Here is a 23041-nt window from a genome sequence, read left to right as displayed (position 1 = left end):
TAGTTTTGATGTCTTCACTATTATTCTACAATTTAGAAAATAGTAAAAATAAAGCCTCAATTAGCCTAGTTAGCTAACGTTAGCTAGCTTAACTAGCTTCTCTCGGTTTGATGCAGTCAAAGGTACTACATAATCATGTTTGATAATAAATAACCTAGCTATGGTAGCTATTGGTCTACTATAGCGCAAGTTGGTTTGGTTGGTTGCTGTCTCTCCCTCCCTGCTCCTGTGTCTCTCGCTCACGGTACGGCCCCTCCCCTCCCTCCTCTCACACTTTATCAGCTCCGGTTAATAAAGTAACTTTAAAAAAAATTCTGCTGCTTCCCTCACTCGGATCGGACTGGGTCTGGATCTGAGCAGGTCTATACGGAACGGGTCTAGTTGTCCTCGGGTCCATTCAGAACGGGTCTCTATATTTAAAAAAATTATTTTTGGACCTGTGAAGACCTCGTGTGAATACTTATATAAATGAGATGTCTGTATTTAATATTCATTACATTTGTAAAAACATGGGGGGATATCAATGTATTACATTTTGAATTCAAGCTGTGACACAACAGAATGTGGAATAAGTCAAATCACATTTTATTTGTCACATGCGCCGAATACGACAGGTGTAGACCTTACCGTGAAATGCTTACTTACTAGCCCTTAACCAACAATGCAGTTCAAGAAATAGAGTTAAGAAAATATTTACTAAATAAACTACAGTAAAAAGTAACACAATAAAATAACAATAACGAGGCTATATACAATTTGTACATGTAGGTAGTGGTGACTATGCATAGACAATAAACAGTGAGTAGCAGCAGTGTAAAAACAAAGGGGGGTGTCCTTGACGGGCCCTGTGTAGCTCAGTTGGTAGAGCATGGCGCTTGCAACACCAGGGCCGATTAACAGCACAAAATGTAAGCACAGAAAGCAGGCCCTACATCTCAAGCAAGAAAACAATATCAGCAACGCACTCACCAGCTTTTTTGTTGTTGTTGTCATTTAGCAGACGATCTTATCCAGAGTGAATTATATGAACAATTAGGTTAAGTGCCTTGCTCAAGTGCCTTGCTGTCATATTGACACTTTGACACTCGTTATAATGCTCTTATTGCTTTTGTGCAAATGTTCACTCTTTATCAAGCACACTTGGCGCTTATAGTGATGTTTAGGCTACTGATGCATCATTTGACTGTGCATCTTGGTGGTTGGGGTATATATATTTTTTGTAATTATAAAAATAAGCTGTTACCGCATTCCAACACATATGCTTTCGGTTCCATAGGTATTAATTACACTGTTAGAATGTTGCAGTCAGAATTACTGCTCATTAGCTTGAAGGGGGTCCCTCGAGGCCCAGCGGTTCTTGTGTTAATGACAAAAGACAGCAATTTCCATTGCGAAAGTAATGCTAAGTTCATTGGTCATATTTTCATCCATGAGATGGCACAAAATAACCGGCTACACTTTGCTGCTTCATCGCTGGTGCTATTCTATTTCGATGCTTGCTGCCTGTATCCCCAGGTGACCGAACAGTATTTGGAACTTCATTCCGCCTCCTCAGTCAGCCATACTAGCCAGAGCATGTGAGTGGATTGGAGCTTGAGTGCAGCTGGATTGGAGCGTGCATAATTTGAGTGTGAAGAGGATTTTTTTTTGGGAGGGGAGCATCGGCCTTCTCTCTCGTTCCAATTTCGAAACGGTACCGCTCAGTCATAAGCTCTGGGCATGCCAGCATCTTTCGTTTCCTTTATCACTATTACTTTAATAAGGCCAATTTCTGTTGTATTTATTTAGCCCACCCCACACCATTAGTAATGCGCAGAGATATGAGTCGACCAAGAAATAGGTCACTGACAGTCACACTCCAAACTCCACTATGGCCAAGACCAAAGAGCTGTCAAAGGACACCAGAAACAAAATTGTAGACCTGCACCAGGCTGGGAAGACTGAATCTGCAATAGGTAAGCAGCTTGGTTTGAAGAAATCAACTGTGGGAGCAATTATTAGGAAATGGAAGACATACAAGACCACTGATAATCTCCCTCGATCTGGGGCTCCACACAAGATCTCACCCCGTGGAGTCAAAATGATCACAAGAACGGTGAGCAAAAATCCCAGAACCACACGGGGGGACCTAGTGAATGACCTGCAGAGAGCTGGGACCAAAGTAACAAAGCCTACCATCAGTAACACACTACGCCGCCAGGGACTCAAATCCTGCAGTGCCAGATGTGTCCCCCTGCTTAAGCCAGTACATGTCCAGGCCCATCTGAAGTTTGCTAGAGTGCATTTGGATGATCCAGAAGAGGATTGGGAGAATGTCATATGGTCAGATGAAACCAAAATATAATTTTTTGGTAAAAACTCAACTTGTCGTGTTTGGAGGACAAAGAATGCTGAGTTGCATCCAAAGAACACCATACCTACTGTGAAGCATGGGGGTGGAAACATCATGCTTTGGGGCTGTTTTTCTGCAAAGGGACCAGGGCGACTGATCCGTGTAAAGGAAAGAATGAATGTGGCCATGTATCGTGAGATTTTGTGTGAAAACCTTGTGAAGACTTACAGAAAATGTTTGACCTGTGTCATTGCCAACAAAGGGTATATAACAAAGTATTGAGAAACTTTTGTTATTGACAAAATACTTATTTTCCACCATAATTTGCAAATAAATTCATAAAAAATCCTACAATGTGATTTTCTGGATTTTTTTTCCTCATTTTGTCTGTCATAGTTGACGTTTCCCTATGATGAAAATTACAGGCCTCTTTCATCTTTTTAAGTGGGAGAACTTGCACAATTGGTGGCTGACTAAATACTTTTTTTCCCCACTGTATGATGGCAAGACAATGAATGAGCGTATGCTGCAGCACCGGCGACGTTTTGATTTCTACAGAGGCTATTGTTACAAATGTGGATAGTCTAAATTTGTAACAGTGCTAACATTGTCTGTCAACTGTAAAAATGTAGCACAACAGAGCCAGTTACAACTGAAGAATCTGATCATCAATGGATTAGACAAAAAGGTATTTGTTTTTTAACACAGCGGCCGCATATCATCAGGTATGCACTTGCAACTTTTTTCATCTGGGAAAATGTAATTTTCTAATTTATTATTTTTTAATACATTCTATTGTTATAAAAAAATATATTTTAGTTGACTGTAATTAGGGCATGGAATATAAGAGCGTCTACTAGGCTAAATTAACTAACAAACTAGGCTATGCCGGACGACATTGCGCAGTTATGGTATTTCTAAAAGTGAATTCAAATATTAGGCACTGTATTGCCTAATAAGGCATTTTCGTAATTTATTTTATTTAATTCAAAGAACATTTTTGTATTTCCTTTTATATAGCCTAAAGGCGCAATTTATAGGCTGAAGATTAAATATAACAAGGTGTTGTTGAAACGCTGAGTGCTCGTGCTGCATATAGAGTGTCGCAAATGCTTAAAAATGTATTTCTTAAAATGGTAGGCTATAGCCTTGAAATTATAATAGTATATCCTAAATAATTCAGCTATCTGGCTGGCTCCTGACTGATATAGAATTAGTATGTTGTTTAATAGCCTTCGACATGTTGTTGAAATGTTGAGCGCTTCTTACAATAGCCTAGTTCAAAACCAAATGGTACATAGCCACAAAGGTAGATGAGATGTTTGTTAAATTTAGTTTTTAAACAAAAAGATGAATGGAGCGAATTTTGAGTGGCCGTTTTTTGATCCTGTGAGCAAAGAACGATTTTTAGTGGAGAGGGGGAAAGGATGCTCCGTGAGTGAGCATCCTTTCCCCTGATACTTGTCAAACCCTGCTTGACTAGTGCAGTGTTGAGACTTGACTTGGTCTGGGGTGAGAGCTGAGGAGGAGGAATTACAAAGTTCCTAATGTGGATTCCATACCCTTTCACATCCATGGCTCATTGGTCTTTACTGGCCCTCAGGAACTCACGGCCGTGGTGTTAGCTCTGTGTTCTCCCATTGCACACCTGAAGCAGACTTGCATGCATAGTCATGGCCATGGACTAGATATTAAGCGGAAATGGAGCGAATGCAGGAGAGTGGAAAGGGAGTGTTGGATGTCTCCATTGTCTATTTGAAGTAAACTTATGGATGCTTTGGTCCATCACTGCATCTACATATGCTATGCTTAATGTCATGACAAATCGCTGGAGTATTTCCTATAGGCACCATCTCCCTCAGTTCTTCAAATAAAAAAATCTCCAACAGTTCCTCAAGATGGCCTAGCCGACAGCCAAGAGCTCCAGGACCCGAGAGTCCATAGGGGAGTCTGGTATTGATTCGGTGTACTGTACATGTATAAGTATCATGGCTAGCGTTTCCAGACCTGACGCGTCGAGCCAGCATTAGACAGACTCATTGTAGCTGTAAGTGAATTAGAGTCAACCACAGATTGGTCTATTTTGTGAAAGTCTATTATCATATCATATGATAATATGGATAATATGGAAGCTGGATAGCCCAACAAAGCCGTGACAATCCTACAGCAATTTCAACATCATAAAACAAATGTTAAATTACATAAAGAACATTCTTAAACACTGATACTTTGTCATCCATTCCTATACCTTTTAAGTGACACTCTCAAAGTGATCCTTATATAATCTAATAGTACGGCCAAGAGTTAGTTTGAAGCCATACACTTTGCAGTGCAACTGACAAAATAAAGGAAACACCAACAAGGTGTCTTAATAGGGCGCCACCACAAGCCACCAGAACAGTTTGAATGTGCCTTGGCATAGATTCTACAAGTGTCTGGAACTCTATTGGAGGGATGTGACAACATTCATCCATGATAAATTCCATCATTTGATGTTTTGTTGATGGTGGTGGAAAAAGCTGTCTCAGGCGCGGCTCCAGAGCCTCCCATAAGTTTTGGTCCAGTTGGCTTCACAATGCCAAATGTCAAACAAACTAAAATGACTAAACAAAAGCATGTGTTCATGCAAGTCACTTGTTTATTGGAGAAAATTCTCACATTAAATCCATCTACGATTATCAAGAAGCATAACTTGTGTCCCAAACTTCATATTACTTTTTTTCAACAACATGCGGGAGGAACAGCACAATAGCCGCTTGAACTGCAACAAAACAAAGGAGCTGATTGTGGACTTCAGGAAACATCAGAGGGAGCACGCCACTATCCACAAATAAAGGAAACACCAACAAGGTGTCTTAATAGGGCGCCACCACGAGCCACCAGAACAGTTTGAATGTGCCTTGGCATAGATTCTACAAGTGTCTGGAACTCTATTGGAGGGATGTGACAACATTCATCCATGATAAATTCCATCATTTGATGTTTTGTTGATGGTGGTGGAAAAAGCTGTCTCAGGCGCGGCTCCAGAGCCTCCCACTTACACAGAAAGTGTGGCAAACTACCTGCCCTCCAGGACACCTACAGCACCCGATGTCACAGGAAGGCCAAAAAGATAATCACGGGACCGCAGTAGAGAAGGTGGTAAGCTTCAAGTTCCTCGGCGTACACATCACTGACGATCTGAAATGGCCCACTTACACAGAAAGTGTGGTGAAGAAGGCGCAACAGCACCTCTTCAACCTCAGGAGGCTGAAGAAAACCCTCAAACTTTAACAGATGCACAATTGAGAGCATCCTGTCAGGCTGTGTCACCGCCTGGTACGGCAACCATCCTCTGGAGAGCCCTGCGGTTGCGGGCGGTGCGGTCTGCCCAACACCAGGAGGCAAACTACCTGCCCTCCAGGACACCTACAGCACCCGATGTCACAGGAAGGCCAAAAAGATAATCAAGGACATCAACCACCCGAGCCACGGCCTGCTCACCCCGTTATCATCCAGAAGGCAAGGTCAGTACAGGTGCATCAAAGCTGGGACCGAGAGACTGAAAAACAGCTTCTATCTGAAGGCCATCAGACTGTTAAATAGCCATCACTAGCCGGCTTCCACCCAGTTACGCAACCCTGCACCTTAGAGTCTGCTGCCCTATATACATAGACTTGGAATCACTGGCAACTTCAATAATGGAACACTAGTCACTTTAATAATGTTTACATACTGCTTTACTCAGCTCATATGTATATTCTGTATTCTATTCTACTGTATTTTAGTCAATGCCACTCCGACATTGCTCGATCTAATATTTATATATTTCTTTATTCCATTCTTTTACTTTTAAGATTTGTGTGTTTTCTCTGAATTGTTAGATACTACTGAACTGTTGGAGCTAGGAACACAAGCATTTCGCAACACCTGCAATAACATCTGCTAAATATGTGTACGTGGCCAATACAATTTGATTTGATTTGATTTGAATGTCAATAGCCTGTATTCAGTTGCCTACAGTGCATTCGGAGAGTATTCAGACCCCTGGACTTTTCCCACATTTTGATTCATTAAAGCTTTATTCTAAAATGGATTAAATAACTTTTTTTCCTCATCAATCTACACACAATACCCCATAATGACAAAGCGGAAAAACAGGTTTAGACATTTTTGCAAATGTATTTAAAAAAACAGATACCTTTTTACATAAGTATTCAGACCCTTTGCTATGAGCCTCAAAATGGAGCTCAGGTGCATCCTGTTTCCATTGATCATCCTTGAGATGTTTTTACAACTTGATTGGAGTCCACCTGTTGTAAATTCAATTGATTGGACATGATTTGGAAAGGCACACACACACGTCTATATAAGGTCCCACAGTTGACAGTGCATGTCAGAGCAAAAACCAAGCCGTGAGGTTGAAGGAATTGTCCGTAGAGCTCCGAGACAGGATTGTGTCGAGGCACAGATCTGGGGAAGGGTACCAAAAAATGTCTGCAGCATTGAAGGTCCCCAAGAACACAGTGGGCTCCATCATTCTTAAATGGAAGAAGTTTGGAACCACTAAAACTAAGGACAACCATCTCTGCAGCACTCCACCAATCAGGCATTTATGGTAGAGTGGCCAGACGGAAGCCACTCCTCAGTAAAAGGCACATGACAGCCCACTTGGAGTTTGCCAAAAGGCACCTAAAGGACTCTCAGACCATGAGAAACAATATTCTCTGGTCTGATGAAACCAAGATTGGCCTGAATGCCAAGCATCACGTCTGGAGGAAACCTGGCACCATCCCTACGGTGAAGCATGGTGGTGGCAGCATCATGCTGTGGGGATGTTTTTTAGCGGCAGGTACTAGTCAGGCTCGAGGGAAAGATGAACGGAGAAAAGTATAGAGAGATCCTCCAGAGCCCGGACATGAACCAAATGTAACATCTCAGGAGAGACCCTAAAATAGCTGTGCAGCGATGCTCCCCATCCAACCTGACAGAGCTTGACAGGATCTGCAGAGAAGAATGGGAGAAACTCCCCAAATACAGTTGTGCCAAGCTTGTAGCGTCATACCCAAGGGAACTCCTTCAAGACTGTTGGAAAAGCATTCCAGGTGAAGCTGGTTGAGAGAATGCCAAGAGTGTGTAAAGCTGTCATCAAGGCAAAGGGTGGCTATTTGAAGAATCTCAAATATAAAATATATTTTGATTTGTTTAACACTTTTGTGGTTACTACATGATTCCATATGTGTTATTTCATAGTTTTGATCTCTTCACTATTATTCTACAATGTAGAAAATAGTAAAAATAAAGAAAAACCCTTGAATGAGTAGGTGTGTCCAAAATTTTACAGGTACTGTATGTAAATGTGATATTTCAGTTTTTCAAGGGGTCTGAATACATTCCAAATGCACTGTGTATCCCCGGTATAGCCCCCCGTCTTCCCTAATCTGCATCGGATGCGCTCATAACATAAATGGGCTGCTAAGCTACTCACAGAATGTTTTAAAGATATCAAGTTTATGGTAGCCTAACTGCGTGCATTTCATTAAATGCTCAGTCAAACAACCAATAATACTGCACGCCTCTGGTTCTTTTCCTGTGTTTGGTCCGGACTGCGTTCTCACCTGCAGCGAACCGCACCACAGTACAAATGGAATCGGACCTGCTTTCAATATATTTTGAATCCCTCATTTACTCAAGTGTTTCCTTTATTTTGACAGTTACCTGAACATCAAACATAGTCTTTAAGCTCAGTGGACCAATGGCAAACAGTCCTGTACGTTTGAAAAAACATGACGCTTGTTTGATCTGTCCTATGAGAACTGCATCAACATGGACTTCTCTTTGAGCACTGTGATTGTGTACACACACTGTGTGTGTGCGTACAAGTGTGCGTTGTTGGGGCCATAGAGACCCAGGATGCACCATGTTCCTGAAGGATCCAACCAACAGGCATCCAATCAGACACAGATGTACACTATAGCCCAAGTCAACAGTGAATAGTGTGATGTTATGCAGAGAAGGCCAAACAACTGTCTGTCTCTGTCTATCTGCACGAAATGACATTACAGGAGCAAACATGCTCCTGAGACAGTTGGCTTTAACCTTCTGGGCAGTGTTTGCATGTTCTGAGTCTACCTCTTTGACCTTTGGAAGGGTTCACATAGCCCTGAGGAAAAGTTAGGAGACAGACAGGAATGTCAGAATTCCCAACTTTCTGCTATGGCTTCTTTCTACTTGACCTGCTCCAAAACAACTTAATTTATCAGCTACTTTTGTGTACACTGAAACAGCATGTTTCCACATACACACTGGTTTGTCCCTAACGTGACAGTAAACTGCTTGTGGAAGTGTGTGACAAGTTTGTGTGAGTGTGTGTGTGTGCGCATGTGTGTTCTACAGTGTTTGAGGACCTGCTGTACCCCCCCAATTTCCAAGAACAAATCAACTGTGAAATATCCTCCACAGTGCCAATGCCTCTGGCACTGAAAGCACACAAGCTTAACCTTCCTTCCTGACCCCCATAGTGATTAGCAAGTTCAAGGGGAACACACCCAAACAGAGTGCCTGACGGGTGACATTGTGTAGTTAGTAGGAGTTGTCACCCTTTAATCCCCATCCTACAGTACATACAGACACACAGATAGGATAGTCTCCATGGACCAGGTGCGCCAAGGCAGGGTTGTGTTCAGTAGGACCTATATCACCCAGATGTCATCTAATCCCATCTAGCACATAACGTTTTGGGAACCATACAGTGGCTTCAGAAAGTATTCATACCCCTTAGGTCCAAAAGGCTCCTTAACAGCTTCTACCCCCAAGCCATAAGACTGCTGAACAATTAATAAAATGGCCACACGGACTATTTACATTGACACCCCCCTTTGTTTTTACACTGCTGCTACTCGCTGTTTATTATCTATGCATAGTCACCCCTACCTACATGTACAAATTACCTCAACTAACCTGTACCCCCCGCACATTGACTCGGTCCCGGTACCCCCTGTATATAGCCTCATTATTGTTATTTTATTGTGTTACTTTTTACTTTAGTTTATTTAGTAAATATTTTCTTAACTCTATTTCTTGAACTACATTGTTGGTTAAGGGCTTGTAAGTAAGCATTTCACGGTAAAGGTCTACACCTGTCGTATTCGGCACATGTGACAAATACAATGTGATTTGACTTATTCCACATTCTGTTGTGTCACAGCTTGAATTCAAAATGTAATAAATTGATATTTTTTCCCCCCTCACCCATCTACACACAATACCCCATAACGACAACGTGAAAACATGTTTTTACAAATGTATTGAATATTAAATACAGAAATCTCATTTATATAAGTATTCACACAAGGTATTCACGGGTCCAAAAATACATTTTTTAAATATAGAGACCCGTTCTGAATGGACCCGAGGACAACTAGACCTGTTCCGTATAGACCTGCTCAGATCCAGACCCAGTCCGATCCGAGTGAGGGAAGCAGCAGAATTGTTTTTAAAGTTACTTTATTAACCGGAGCTGATCAAGTGTGAGAGGAGGGAGGGGAGGGGCCGTACCGTGAGCGAGAGACACAGGAGCAGGGAGGGAGAGACAGCAACCAACCAAGCCAACTTGCGCTTTAGTAGACCAATAGCTACCATAGCTAGGTTATTTATTATCAAATATGATTATGTAGTACCTTTGACTGCATCCAACCGAGAGAAGCTAGTTAAGCTAGCTAACGTTAGCTAGCTAGGCTAATTGAGGCTGCAGTGCATGCACTTTCTCATCCTACAGTTACAAATAACTCCATTAAGAATATAAAGTAGCAGCCTACCTGTTGGCTCTTGGTCGTTGTACTCTATCCTCCTTTAACTTTTAATTCTGCCATTTTAATTCCATCTTCCATTGATTAGATATCTCCTAACTTTTGCCATACACGGAGGCTCTATGACTGTAGCCTATTGCCGCTTTGATTACTTATTGGCCAACAACAAGCTACATGCGCCATGCTCCACACTCGTGAAAATTATAACATTTCTCGCTCTCTCTCTCTCTACTGCAGCAGTTGAGTTCGGATCTGTACGGGCCCTTCCGGACAGGTCAGTTAAAATTACACATACCCGAGACCTGTGACTATCATATCAGATCCGACCCAGACCCGTGACATTATTTAGGGTCCCGGATCTGGTCTCGGACATTCAGGTACAGGTGGATACATGAAGCACCTTTGGCGGCGATTACAGCTTTGAGTCGTTTTGGATATGTCTTTATCAGCTTTGCACAGCTGGATTTGGTGATTTTCTCCCATTCTTCCTTGCAGCAATCTTTAAGTCTTTCCAAAGATTTTCAATGAGATTCAAGTCTGGGCTTTGGCTGGGCCACTCAAGGGCTTTCACATTCTTGTTCTGAAGCATTCCAGCGTTTCTTTGGACGTACACATTGGGTCATTGTCCTGTTGGAATGTAAATCTTCACCCCCAGTTTAAAGTTGTTTGCACTCTGATGCAGGTTCTCGTCAAGGATTTGCCTGTATTTGGCTCTATTCATTGATCCATCTATCCTTACCAGTCTCCCAATCCCTGCCGCTGAAAAGCATCCCCATAGCATGATGCTGCCACCACCATACTTCAGGGTAGGGATTGTGTTAGACAGGTGATGAGCTGTGCCTGGTTTTATCCAGACATAGCGCTTTGCATTCAGGACAAAGAGTTACATTTTTGTCTCATCAACCAGATAATATTTTGCCTTATGATCTGAGTCTTTCACATGCATTTTTGCAAACTCCAGGTGTGCTGTCATGTGCCTTTTTCACAGGAGTGTCTTCCGTCTGGCCACTCTCCCATAAAGCCCAGATTGGTGAAGTGCTGTAGAGACTGTTGTCCTTATGGCAGGTTCTCCCATCTCAGCCAAGTAACTCTGTTGTTCTGTCAGTGGTCATTGGGTTCTTGGTCACATCCCTGACCAAGGTCCTTCTTGCCTGGTTGCTCCGTTTGGTCGGACAGCCAGCTCTAGGCAGAGTCTGGGTAGTTCCATCTTTTTTCAAATTCCCAATGATGGAGACCACTGTGCTCTTGGAAACTCTCAACACTCTAGAGATGCCAGATATATGCCTCATCACAATTCTATCTCGGAGATCTACGGACAGTTCCTTGGACTTATAATATAATAATAATAATAATAATAATAAAGAATATTAATATTATAGTTTCTGCTCTGACATGCACTGTCAACTGTGGGACATTATATAGAAAGAACAATTGAATTGTCTACAGGTGGACTCCAATCTATTTGCAGTAACATCGCAAGGATGATCAAAGGAAATTGGATGCACCTGAGCTCAATTTGGAGTGTCATAGCAAAGTGGTGTGAATAATTATGTAAATTATATATTTCTGTATTTAATTTTCAATACATTTGCTAAGAAAAACAACATGTTTTAATTTTGTCATTATGGGTTATTGTGTGTAGGTGAGTGTGAAAATATATTTAATCCATTTTGAATTCAGGCTGTAACACAACAAAATGTGGAATAAGTCAAGGGGTATTAATACTTTCTGAAGGCAGTGTATGTTTCTTAGAGCTTGGTGAGGGCGTGGTTGTCCTGTGGTTATTTTGCATACAACCTTCCCATAACAGGTTTCCTCATGGTTCTATTTAAAGTAATGTTCTCAAAATGTTCAGAAAACGTTAAGAAACAACGTTCTTCTGTGGGAATTTCAGTACTTTAGCATAATATTTTCTGCATGTTTCCTCATGGTTCTATTTAAAGGCATGTTCTCATATGGTTTCGTTCCCAGAACCAATGGGAAACAAAAAACATACGGTCCCATAACTTCCAAGGAACCAAATATGCTAGCTGGGATGTTATGTTGTTATTTATTTTAAGTGTTGGATGACTTACTTTGGTGGCTAGGTTGAGGAACTTGGAAATGCTAAGGAAAACAAAGGCTTTATTGGAAGGCATCGGACCATGAGGAAACTCGGACACAGAAACATAGTTTGGTCATCGATAGGTCTTCATGGCGTAGAGTGATGTGGTAGAGCAACAGTAGAAGAGGTTACAGTGGGGGAAAAAAGTATTTAGTCAGCCACCAATTGTGCAAGTTCTCCCACTTAAAAAGATGAGAGAGGCCTGTAATTTTCATCATAGGTACACGTCAACTATGACAGACAAAATGAGAAGAAAAAAAAAATCCAGAAAATCACATTGTAGGATTTTTAATGAATTTATTTGCAAATTATGGTGGAAAATAGGTATTTGGTCAATAACAAAAGTTTCTCAATACTTTGTTATATACCCTTTGTTGGCAATGACACAGGTCAAACGTTTTCTGTAAGTCTTCACAAGGTTTTCACACACTGTTGCTGGTATTTTGGCCCATTCCTCCATGCAGATCTTCTCTAGAGCAGTGATGTTTTGGGGCTGTCGCTGGGCAACACGGACTTTCAACTCATTCCAAAGATTTTCTATGGGGTTGAGATCTGGAGACTGGCTAGGCCACTCCAGGACTTTGAAATGCTTCTTACGAAGCCACTCCTTCCTTGCCCGGGCGGTGTGTTTGGGATCATTGTCATGCTGAAAGACCCAGCCATGTTTCATCTTCAATGCCCTTGCTGATGGAAGGAGGTTTTCACTCAAAATCTCACGATACATGGCCCCATTCATTCTTTCCTTTACACGGATCAGTCGTCCTGGTCCCTTTGCAGAAAAACTGCCCCAAAGCATGATGTTTCCACCCCCATGCTTCACAGTAGGTATGGTGTTCTTTGGATGCAACTCAGCATTCTTTGTCCTCCAAACACGACGAGTTGAGTTTTTACCAAAAAGTTCTATTTTGGTTTCATCTGACCATATGACATTCTCCCAATCCTCTTCTGGATCATCCAAATGCACTCTAGCAAACTTCAGACGGGCCTGGACATGTACTGGCTTAAGCAGGGGGACACATCTGGCACTGCAGGATTTGAGTCCCTGGCGGCGTAGTGTGTTACTGATGGTAGGCTTTGTTACTTTGGTCCCAGCTCTCTGCAGGTCATTCACTAGGTCCCCCCGTGTGGTTCTGGGATTTTTACTGACCATTCTTGTGATCATTTTGACCCCACGGGGTGAGATCTTGCGTCGAGGGAGATTATCAGATCGAGGGAGATTATCAGTGGTCTTGTATGTCTTCCATTTCCTAATAATTGCTCCCACAGTTGATTTCTTCAAACCAAGCTGCTTACCTATTGCAGATTCAGTCTTCCCAGCCTGGTGCAGGTCTACAATTTTGTTTCTGGTGTCCTTTGACAGCTCTTTGGTCTTGGCCATAGTGGAGTTTGGAGTGTGACTGTTTGAGGTTGTGGACAGGTGTCTTTTATACTGATAACAAGTTCAAACAGGTGCCATTAATACAGGTAACGAGTGGAGGATAGAGGAGCCTCTTAAAGAAGAAGTTACAGGTCTGTGAGAGCCAGAAATCTTGCTTGTTTGTAGGTGACCAAATACTTATTTTCCACCATAATTTGCAAATAAATTCATTAAAATTCCTACAATGTGATTTTCTGGATTTTCTTTTCTCAATTTGTCTGTCATAGTTTACGTGTACCTATGATGAAAATTACAGGCCTCTCTCATCTTTTTAAGTGGGAGAACTTGCACAATTGGTGGCTGACTAAATACTTTTTTTCCCCACTGTATGTCTGTAAAAACATGACTAACATTTTGAAACAGTCTTCAAAGGCAATTTTGAATGATATATTGGCGAATTTCTGTGGTATCTCATCACAATAAATACTTTGACCTGGTATCTAGGGTTGGGCGGTATCCAGATTTTCATATCGTCATACCGTCCTTCCCTCATCGTGGGATTTACGGTTTTACTGGCTTAGTACACAAGGGGTAGCTAAAAATGCTAAACAAAGCCCATTAGGAGTGTATTACCAGAATGTTAACAAATTTAGCACAAGTAATAGCGAATTTCCATAGAGGCTGCTAGCTAAATATGCAAATGAGCGCAAACGAAAATAAACTAAATTGCAAAGACAGGCAATCCAGCTTATAAAGTTATACATATACTTAACAAAAATATAAAAACGCAACTTGCAACAATTTCAATGATTTTACTGACTTACAGTTCATATAAGGAAATCTAATCTATGGATTTCACATGACTGGGCAGGGGTGCAGCCTGGGAGGGCATGGGCTCACCCACTGTGGAGCCAGGCCCAGCCAATCAGAATGAGTTTTTCCCCACAAAAGGGCTTCGTTACAGACAGAAATACTCCTCAGCTTCATCAGCTGTCCCGGTGGCTGGCCTCAGACGATCCCACAGGGGGTTACACATGGTCTACCGTTGTGAGGCCGGTTGGACTTACTGCCAAATTCTCTAAAATGACATTGGAGGCGGCTTATGGTAGGGAAATTAACATTCAATTCTCTGGCAACAGCTCTAGTGGACATTCCTGCAGTCAGCATGCCAATTGCATGCTCCTTCAAAACTTGAGACATCTGTGGCATTGTGTTGTGTGACAAAACTGCACATTTTAGAGTGGCTTTTTATTGTCCCCAGCACAAGGTGCACCTGTGTAATGATCATGCTGTTTAATCAGCTTCTTAATATGCCACACCTGTCAGGTGAATGGATTATCTTGCCAAATGAGAAATGCTCACTAACAGGGAAGCAAACAAATATGTGCACAACATTTGAGAGAAATAAGCTTTTTGTGCATATGGGACATTTCTGGGATATTTTATTTCAGCTCATGAAACATGGGACCAACACTTTACATGTTGCATTTATATTTTTGTACAGTGTACATAGGTAGTAGCTACGGAATGTCATATTTAGTGAGTTTGGACATTTACAAGCGAATGTGAACGAGAGACATTGTGCAAATGAACAAACTTTTGACACATGCTTGAAAGAACAGCACTGGCTCTATACACGCTGCACTTGTGTGGAGTCTGGAGTCACTAGGGCAATGGGCCTGCCTGCTCTGCTCTGAGAAGATCAGGGGAGGAGCAAACTGAGGGGCCAAGAAACGAAAGGAGAACAAAACGATAGCAGTGGCAGCTGTAGCGATAACTCATCCAAAGAGCTTGGACTTCTCAAACATGGCAGAAAGCTAACACTATATGGTGCCCCGTCTCCTTTTTAATTCAGCCACTTCCTTAGCTAACTATCAAGTTAAACCAAATACACAGCTGGACTCACCTGCTCCCGCTTTCTCCTGTTGTGCTATTTACAAACCAACATGTGACTAGCTCAACTGTTCTGGGGAACTACGGTAAGCTTTATAATGTAAAATAATGTGACAGGTGAAATGAAGAACGTAATCTGCTTTATCGCTTAATGTATTGCACAAGTTGACTGCAGGTATTTACTTAAAAAGTAGCTACAAATATTTCACATTTATTGAAAAAACTCAAATAAATAGTTTCAACGGTATTGATGATATTGAAAAACTATCCTGTGGCCATTTCCAAATACCCCGGTATAAGGTATACCGCCCAAGCCTACTCTTAACCAAGAGTACTCACTGGAATTTGAGAGAGTGATCTGCATGAAGTTTGTGTATTGTTTCCAAAAAATATCATTTTCAAGCATAAGCTAAGCAGTTACAGGACAGAATGGGGTGAGTTGCATGCTTAACATGTTTTGAGTGGACATGACTTCCAAGTCTAAACATGAAGTGTGAAAAGGTGTGATTCCTATCGTATGCGCACTGGTTCTACCACAGATTAGGAGGGATTAGAATTCCAGATGAGATTACACAACAAATCACTGTCCACGATACCACATCCCTGAGCAGTACCTGCCCTAAGCAGGGAAGTCCTGGCGCAAGGAGGGAAATTATTTCTCTAATGTGTGTGCTAAAACATGGGTGGTTCTTTTTTCTTAACAACCTACAGTATATTGTACATTTACTGTACATACTGTATGTATCTCTGAAATCATCAATATACTGTGTCACAATCTACAGTGTAAAACTTAAATGTTTATTATTTGACATATGACATAGCCTTATGTGGCAAGAGGGAAGACCTAATGTAAGGTTCTGACGTCCTCCTTCCAGGGTTTTCTAATGGAAGCAGATTAGATGCTAGCAGAAGCAACCCACAATGAAGTGCATGCTAACGACCAGATGCCTTCGCCAGTGTGGCCAAGGAGTTTAACTGTGAGATCTTGTGTTCTTTGGCTCTCCCAAACCATCCTTTAGCAAGAGCATAGAAGATACATGGGAGATGCCTCCAAGGTCAAGAACATGAATCAATATAAAACACTCCAGAAGGAGATTTGTTATTTTCATGGTGCTTCTGGTTCTATTTCAGTTTGGGCCCGATCAAGACTTATAAAATGTGCGCCTTTCCTACACACTCCTGAGTAGTTGGTATTAAGACTATTAAATTCCTTGTTTTATTATTTTTAAATTTTTCAAAAAAAAATGTATCTGCATTGTTGGGAAGGGCCGTAAGTAAGGATTTCACTGTTAGTCTACACCTGTTGTTTACGAAGCATGTGACAAATATGATTTGATTTACCTTATGCAGGTGCGTAATGGGCTTTGCAGGAGTGGTTCCCTTGCGCTCGCTGAATAAAGTTAATTAAACTGCTGAAAAGCCTCCCACTTACTGGCCAATAGATTTTCTTGTGGAGTTTTCATTAAATAGGGTTTTCAGTACATTTCACTTTTAAATTTGGTGTATCTTTAATTCAAATTTTCTCGACAGACTCACTAGAATATATGGAGAGAACGGTTCAGAATATTAGGGATCAATGAAAGAAAGCCATGTAAAATACAGACATGTATCTTATTTTCAGCACCAATTGGTTGATAAAAAAATACTCTGATCTTGTATATTATTTAGGGTTAGAAAGTATTTATGAATAATAAAAAACCTAAAGACGGCTGTGGAGACGGCTGTGAGTCTTTCTGGGTAAGTCTCTAAGAGCTTTGCACACCTCGATTGTACAATATTTGCCCATTATTCTTGTCAGCTTTCTTCAAGCTCTGTCAAATTGGTTGTTGATCATTGCTAGACAGCCATTTAAGTCTTGCCATAGAATTTCAAGCAGATTTAAGTCGAAATGGCCACTCAGGAAATGTCACTGTATTTTTCGTAAGCAACTTCAGTGTAGATTTGGCCTTGTGTTTTAGGTTATTTCTTAAAAGTGTAAGCCGTTGGAATTATTTAAAGATGGTCATTTAACTAGTTGATTTTTAATTTTAGGACCCCTTTAGGTATACATTTTTTTTCATATATTTTTTTGTATAGAATATTGAATTTGGCCTTTACTACTATAGCCCAGAGAAACGCATTGAATAACACATTCATAAATGGCAAAAAGACAGTCAAAAAATGAATCATAAGCAACAAGGTTTTGAAGTGTTTGTCCTATATCTAGGAGATATAAGAAAGCTCAGGAAATATATATATATATATTTTTTTTTTTGGGTAGACACAACTACCTTCATACTTCCATTTTTTAAAACCGGTACCGGTTACTTTCAGACAGTCTCGTGACACTTGTGGGGCTCATAGAGCAAAACGGAGAACACCATCGTGTTCGTGAGAATCTTCCCTTTCCACAATGGATTTGTAGCCCAAAATGTTCGGACGCAACTGACGTTTTCATGAGAAGACCGAATTTAGGTATGTCTCATGGTCTGACAAACACCGCTCTAGCTCTGCCACCTTTCACCGCAGATGCAGAAGTGCAACATCGGCGGATTCAGTGGATTGAGAGATTTTTTTTATCTCTAGCTTAAACTGACTGATTTTTTTGGGGATTTGTATACTATGTTACTTAGATTGACACACCGGTACGTCAATCAACTCTACAGTTATTGTCCCGCTGAAAGGTGAAATCATCTCCTAGTGTCTCGTGGCATTAAGGCACTGAAGAAAAGTGCAAAACATTTTGCAAAGAAAATAACTTTAGGTCTGTGACGCTGGGAGTCAGGAAGCAGGTGCAGAAGGTACGTTTAATGAATAAGAAAAGGCAGATAAACAAAACAGGAGAAGCGTAATGAACGTGAACAAAACCAATACTGCCTGAAGACTGAGGCTACTGAGGGCTAAATAAAGGGAGAGTAATCAAGGTGATGATGAGGTCCAGGTGTGCATAACGGTGGGGAACAGGTGTGCGCAATGATGATTGCCAGGACCGGTGGTTAGTAGACCGGCGACGTCGAGCGCTGGAGTGGATGTGAGGCTTCTCCATGAAGGCTCTTCATACACGCAACGTCAATTTGGGGCCACTGCTGGAACAGTGCCTCAGCGACCTGGAGAGCGGTAGGGAGACCAGAGAGAGGGATAAAACAGAAGGATTTTGAGAATCTGTCCACAACAACCATAACAGTGGTGAAACCATCAGACGGGGGAAGATCAGTAATGAAATCTATGGACAGATGAGACCAAGGCCAATGAGGCACGGGAAGGAGTTTCCCTGCTGGAGCGTGCCGGGGAGATTTGGTTTGAGCACATAAGGAGCAGGAGTTGACGTAGCGCGCAACGTCCTGCACAAAGGTGTGCCACCAGTACTTTGCGGAGATGGATTGAATGGTGCGGGTGATATCTGGGTGTCCAGCGGCAAGGGATGTGTGCGCCCAGGTCAACAGCCGATCCATTACCTCCGTGGGGACGTAGGTGCGCGCCGGAGGGCAGGTAGCAGGTGTGGGTTCCCTCTCCAGAGCCTGGCGGATGTCCATGTCTACGTCCCAAAGCATGGGGGCAACGATTCGGGAGGGAGGAATGATGGGCGCACTCAGGACAGGAACCTCTCCCGAATCGTGGAGGTGGGACAGGGCATCGGCTTTGATGTTCTTTGAACCTGGGCGATATGACAGGGTAAAGTTGAATCTAGTGAAGAAAAGGGCCCACCAGGAGCTCCCAGTCGCCAATGTCATAGTCCTTCTCTGCAGGAGACAGTTTCTTAGTGTAGTATACACATGGATACCATTTCTGTGGGTTACCTTGGCGTTGGGACAGGACGGCCCCCACACCCACTTCTGAGGAGTCCACCTCCACCACAAAGGGCAGCGTAGGATCTGGGTGTTTCAGCAACGGGGCGGAGGTGAAACGCCCCTTCAGTATGCGGAAGGCCTCATCTGCTGCAGGACTCCACACCAACTTATGGGTACCGCCCATGAGGAGAGAGAGGAGAGGCGATGGAGCTTAAGTTTTTAATGAAGTGGTAGTAGAGGTTGGAAAAACCCCAAAATCGTTGTAGTCCCTTTATGGTGGTTGGGACTGGCCATGACCTGACTGCCTCGACCTTCCTCTCATCCATCACCACTCCCTGCGGGCTGATCCGGTATCCCAAGAAGGAAACAGCAACCTGATGGCACTTCTCTGCTTTGACATACAGGGGGTTCCCCAGGAGGCATCCCAGGACTACTCGGACGTGGGTGATGTGATCCTCTAAGGTGGCCGAGAAGACCAGGATGTCGTCGACATACACGACCACCTGGCGCCCGAGCATGTCCCGGAACACCTCGTTTACGAATGCCTGGAACACCGACGGAGCATTGGCTAATCCATAAGGCATCACCAAGTACTCGTAGTGCCCAGACATCGTGCTGAAGGCCATTTTCCATTCATCCTCCTCCCGGATGTGGATCAGCTTGTAGACACTCCACAGGTCCAGTTTAGTACAAAAATGAGCCCCGCGGAGCTGTTCAATGGCGGCCGGCAGCAACGGGAGAGGGTAGCAGTACTTGGTGGTGATGAAATTGAGGCCTCTGTGTACGGGTGCGTTGATGATGAGGAAAGGCTTTCTTGGTGCAGAAGTCACACGTGAGGGTGAGTGGTGCTGTGATGTGCGTGATTGTGCCGGATCCATATGGTCGATTATCCAATGCTTGTACCGGAAAAGGAGAGGAGAGTGGGTACGAGGAGATGTTCAGGGAGGGGCGAGGGCCTGGTCGATTAAATTCCCGCTGCACCGAAGTCCACTAGAGCTGTAGAGACAACACGAGGGACAGCCAGCCAGTGAAATGGAAACCAGGAAGGGTTTGGCAGAAAGCGATGATGATGGAATACAGTGAGGGAAAAAAGTATTTGATCCCCTGCTGATTTTGTATGTTTGCCCACTGACAAAGAAATGATCAGTCTATAATTGTAATGGTAGGTTTATTTGAACAGTGAGAGACAGAATAACACAAAAATAATCCAGAAAAACGCATGTCAAAAATGTTATATATTGATTTGCATTTTAATGAGGGAAATAAGTATTTGACCCCCTCTCAATCAGAAAGATTTCTGGCTCCCAGTTGTCTTTTATACAGGTAACAAACTGAGATTAGGAGCACACTCTTAAAGGGAGTGCTCCTAATCTCAGTTTGTTACCTGTATAAAAGACACCTGTCCACAGAAGCAATCAATCAATCAGATTCCAAACTCTCCACCATGGCCTAGACCAAAGAGCTCTCCAAGGATGTCAGGGACAAGATTGTAGACCTACACAAGGCTGGAATGGGCTACAAGACCATCGCCAAGCAGCTTGGTGAGAAGGTGACAACAGTTGGTGCGATTATTCGCAAATGGAAGAAACACAAAAGAACTGTCAATCTCCCTCAGCCTGGGGCTCCATGCAAGATCTTACATCGTGGAGTTGCAATGATCATGAGAACGGTGAGGAATCAGCCCAGAACTATACGGGAGGATCTTGTCAATGATCTCAAGGCAGCTGGGACCATAGTCACCAAGAAAACAATTGGTAACACACTACGCCGTGAAGGACTGAAATCCTGCAGTGCCCGCAAGGTCCCCCTGCTCAAGAAAGCACATAAACAGGCCCGTCTGAAGTTTGCCAATGAACATCTGAATGATTCAGAGGAGAACTGGGTGAAAGTGTTGTGGTTAGATGAGACCAAAATGGAGCTCTTTGGCATCAACTCAATTCACCGTGTTTGGAGGAGGAGGAATGCTGCCTATGACCTCAAGAACACCATCCCCACCATCAAACATGGAGGTGGAAACATTATGCTTTGAGGGTGTTTTTCTGCTAAGGGGACAGGACAACTTCACCGCATCAAAGGGACGATGGATGGGGCCATGTACCGTCAAATCTTGGGTGAGAACCTCCTTCCCTCAGCCAGGGCATTGAAAATGGGTCGTGGATGGGTATTCCAGCATGACAATGACCCAAAACACATGGTCAAGGCAACAAAGGAGTGGCTCAAGAAGAAGCACATTAAGGTCCTGGAGTGGTCTAGCCAGTCTCCAGACCTTAATCCCATAGAAAATCTGTGGAGGGAGCTCAAGGTTCGAGTTGCCAAACGTCAGGCTTGAAACCTTAATGACTTGGAGAAGATATGCAAAGAGGAGTGGGACAAAATCCCTCCTGAGATGTGTGCAAACCTGGTGGCCAACTACAAGAAACGTCTGACCTCTGTGATTGCCAACAAGGGTTATGCAGAGGGGTCAAATACTTATTTCCCTCATTAAAATGCAAATCAATTTATAACATTTTTGACATGCTTTTTTCTGGATTTCTTTGTTGTTATTCTGTCTCTCACTGTTCAAATAAACCTACCATTAAAATTATAGACTGATCATGTCTTTGTCAGTGGGCAAACGTACAAAATCAGCGGGTTATACTTTTTTCCCTCACTGTACTCACGCCTACCCCGGGAGACAGATGATCACAGGGCCTCCCCTCTGTCCCTGTGGACCCCGGGTTGGGACGCACCGTACCCCGCTGAAGCTGGTGCCGATCCTGGCCGCAATAGGAACATAGCCCCTGCTGTCTCCGGCGACGTCGCTCTTCCACTGAGAGGTGTGTGGCCCATACCTCCATGGGTTTAGGCTCGGTCCGGAAGGTGAGGGCGTACTCAGCAGTGGTCTGGACACCCTGCCGGAGTTGGAGTAGTCACTCTCCTCCCTCTCTGCCCTCTGGTGGATGGTCGAAGACCGCCCTGAACAGAGCCATGAACCTCTCGTAGGAACCCAGCTCCCCCTCTCTCCCAGACGGCCGTAGCCCACTTCAACACCCGTCCGGTCAGCAGGGAAATTACCGTGGCAACCTTGGACCTCTCGGTGGTGGGGGCTCCCTTCTGATGGGCCAAATAGAGGGAGCACTGGAGTTTGAAGCCACAGCATTGGGATGGAGACCCATCATACTTGTTCGGGAGGTACAGTCGGGCATCGCTGACCTGGGCAGACTGCTGGGTAGGCTGGGGGGCTGGCTCGCTGGGACGACACGTGGTAGGAGGCCAACCGCTAGTTGGAGGTGAATCCTCTCGTTATGGTGTTGAGGAGGTGGAGAACCCCTTCCATAGGACCCCTTCCATAGCCGTACCCAGTTGTACTAGCTGATCGTGGTGTTGCTGGAGTAGGTGTCACTGTTCATCGACCGTCTGGGAGATGTCTTCCTCTTCTGCTTCTTCCATAATATGAGTCAGGAAGCAGGTGCAGAAGTTAAGTTTATCGAATAAGAAAGGCAGATAAACAAAACAGGAGAAGCGTACTGAACGTGAACAAAACCAATACTGCCTGAAGAATGAGGCTACTGTGGGCAAAATAAAATAAAGGGAGAGTAATCAAGGTGATGATGAGGTCCAGGTGTGCGTAACGATGGGGAGCAGGTGGGCGTAATGATGATTGCCAGGACCGGTGATTTGTAGACCGGCAACGTTGAGCGCCGGAGCGGGGGAGCAGAGGTAGGTGTGACAATGTCCTGAATACAAAGTGTTACCTTTGGGGGCAAATCCAACACAACAAATAAGTGAGTACCACTCTTCATATTTTCTAGCATGGTGTTG

The 23041-nt window shown here is 43.2% G+C and overlaps 1 protein-coding gene across 1 annotated transcript in view; it reads right to left on the bottom strand.

The window, feature by feature from the left end:
• The window catches only part of LOC121537256 (multiple epidermal growth factor-like domains protein 6), a 122112-nt gene extending 99443 nt beyond the window's left edge, over nt 1–22669 (bottom strand). Inside the window, exons 1-6 of the mRNA XM_041844934.2 lie at nt 22623–22669; nt 22295–22469; nt 21975–22172; nt 19543–20136; nt 19250–19406; nt 18760–19107 (exon numbers count right to left, since the gene is read on the bottom strand). Of these exons, the coding sequence (XP_041700868.2) occupies nt 18760–19107; nt 19250–19406; nt 19543–20136; nt 21975–22172; nt 22295–22469; nt 22623–22669 (1519 nt within the window). The remainder of the gene's footprint in view (nt 1–18759; nt 19108–19249; nt 19407–19542; nt 20137–21974; nt 22173–22294; nt 22470–22622) is intronic.
• Between the last annotated feature and the right edge of the window lie 372 nt (nt 22670–23041).

This window comes from Coregonus clupeaformis, chromosome 24, assembly GCF_020615455.1.
Source record: "Coregonus clupeaformis isolate EN_2021a chromosome 24, ASM2061545v1, whole genome shotgun sequence".
NCBI classification, from domain to species: Eukaryota; Metazoa; Chordata; class Actinopteri; order Salmoniformes; family Salmonidae; genus Coregonus; species Coregonus clupeaformis.
Note: the sequence above shows the minus strand (reverse complement) of the source record. Positions and strands in the feature narration are given on the sequence as shown.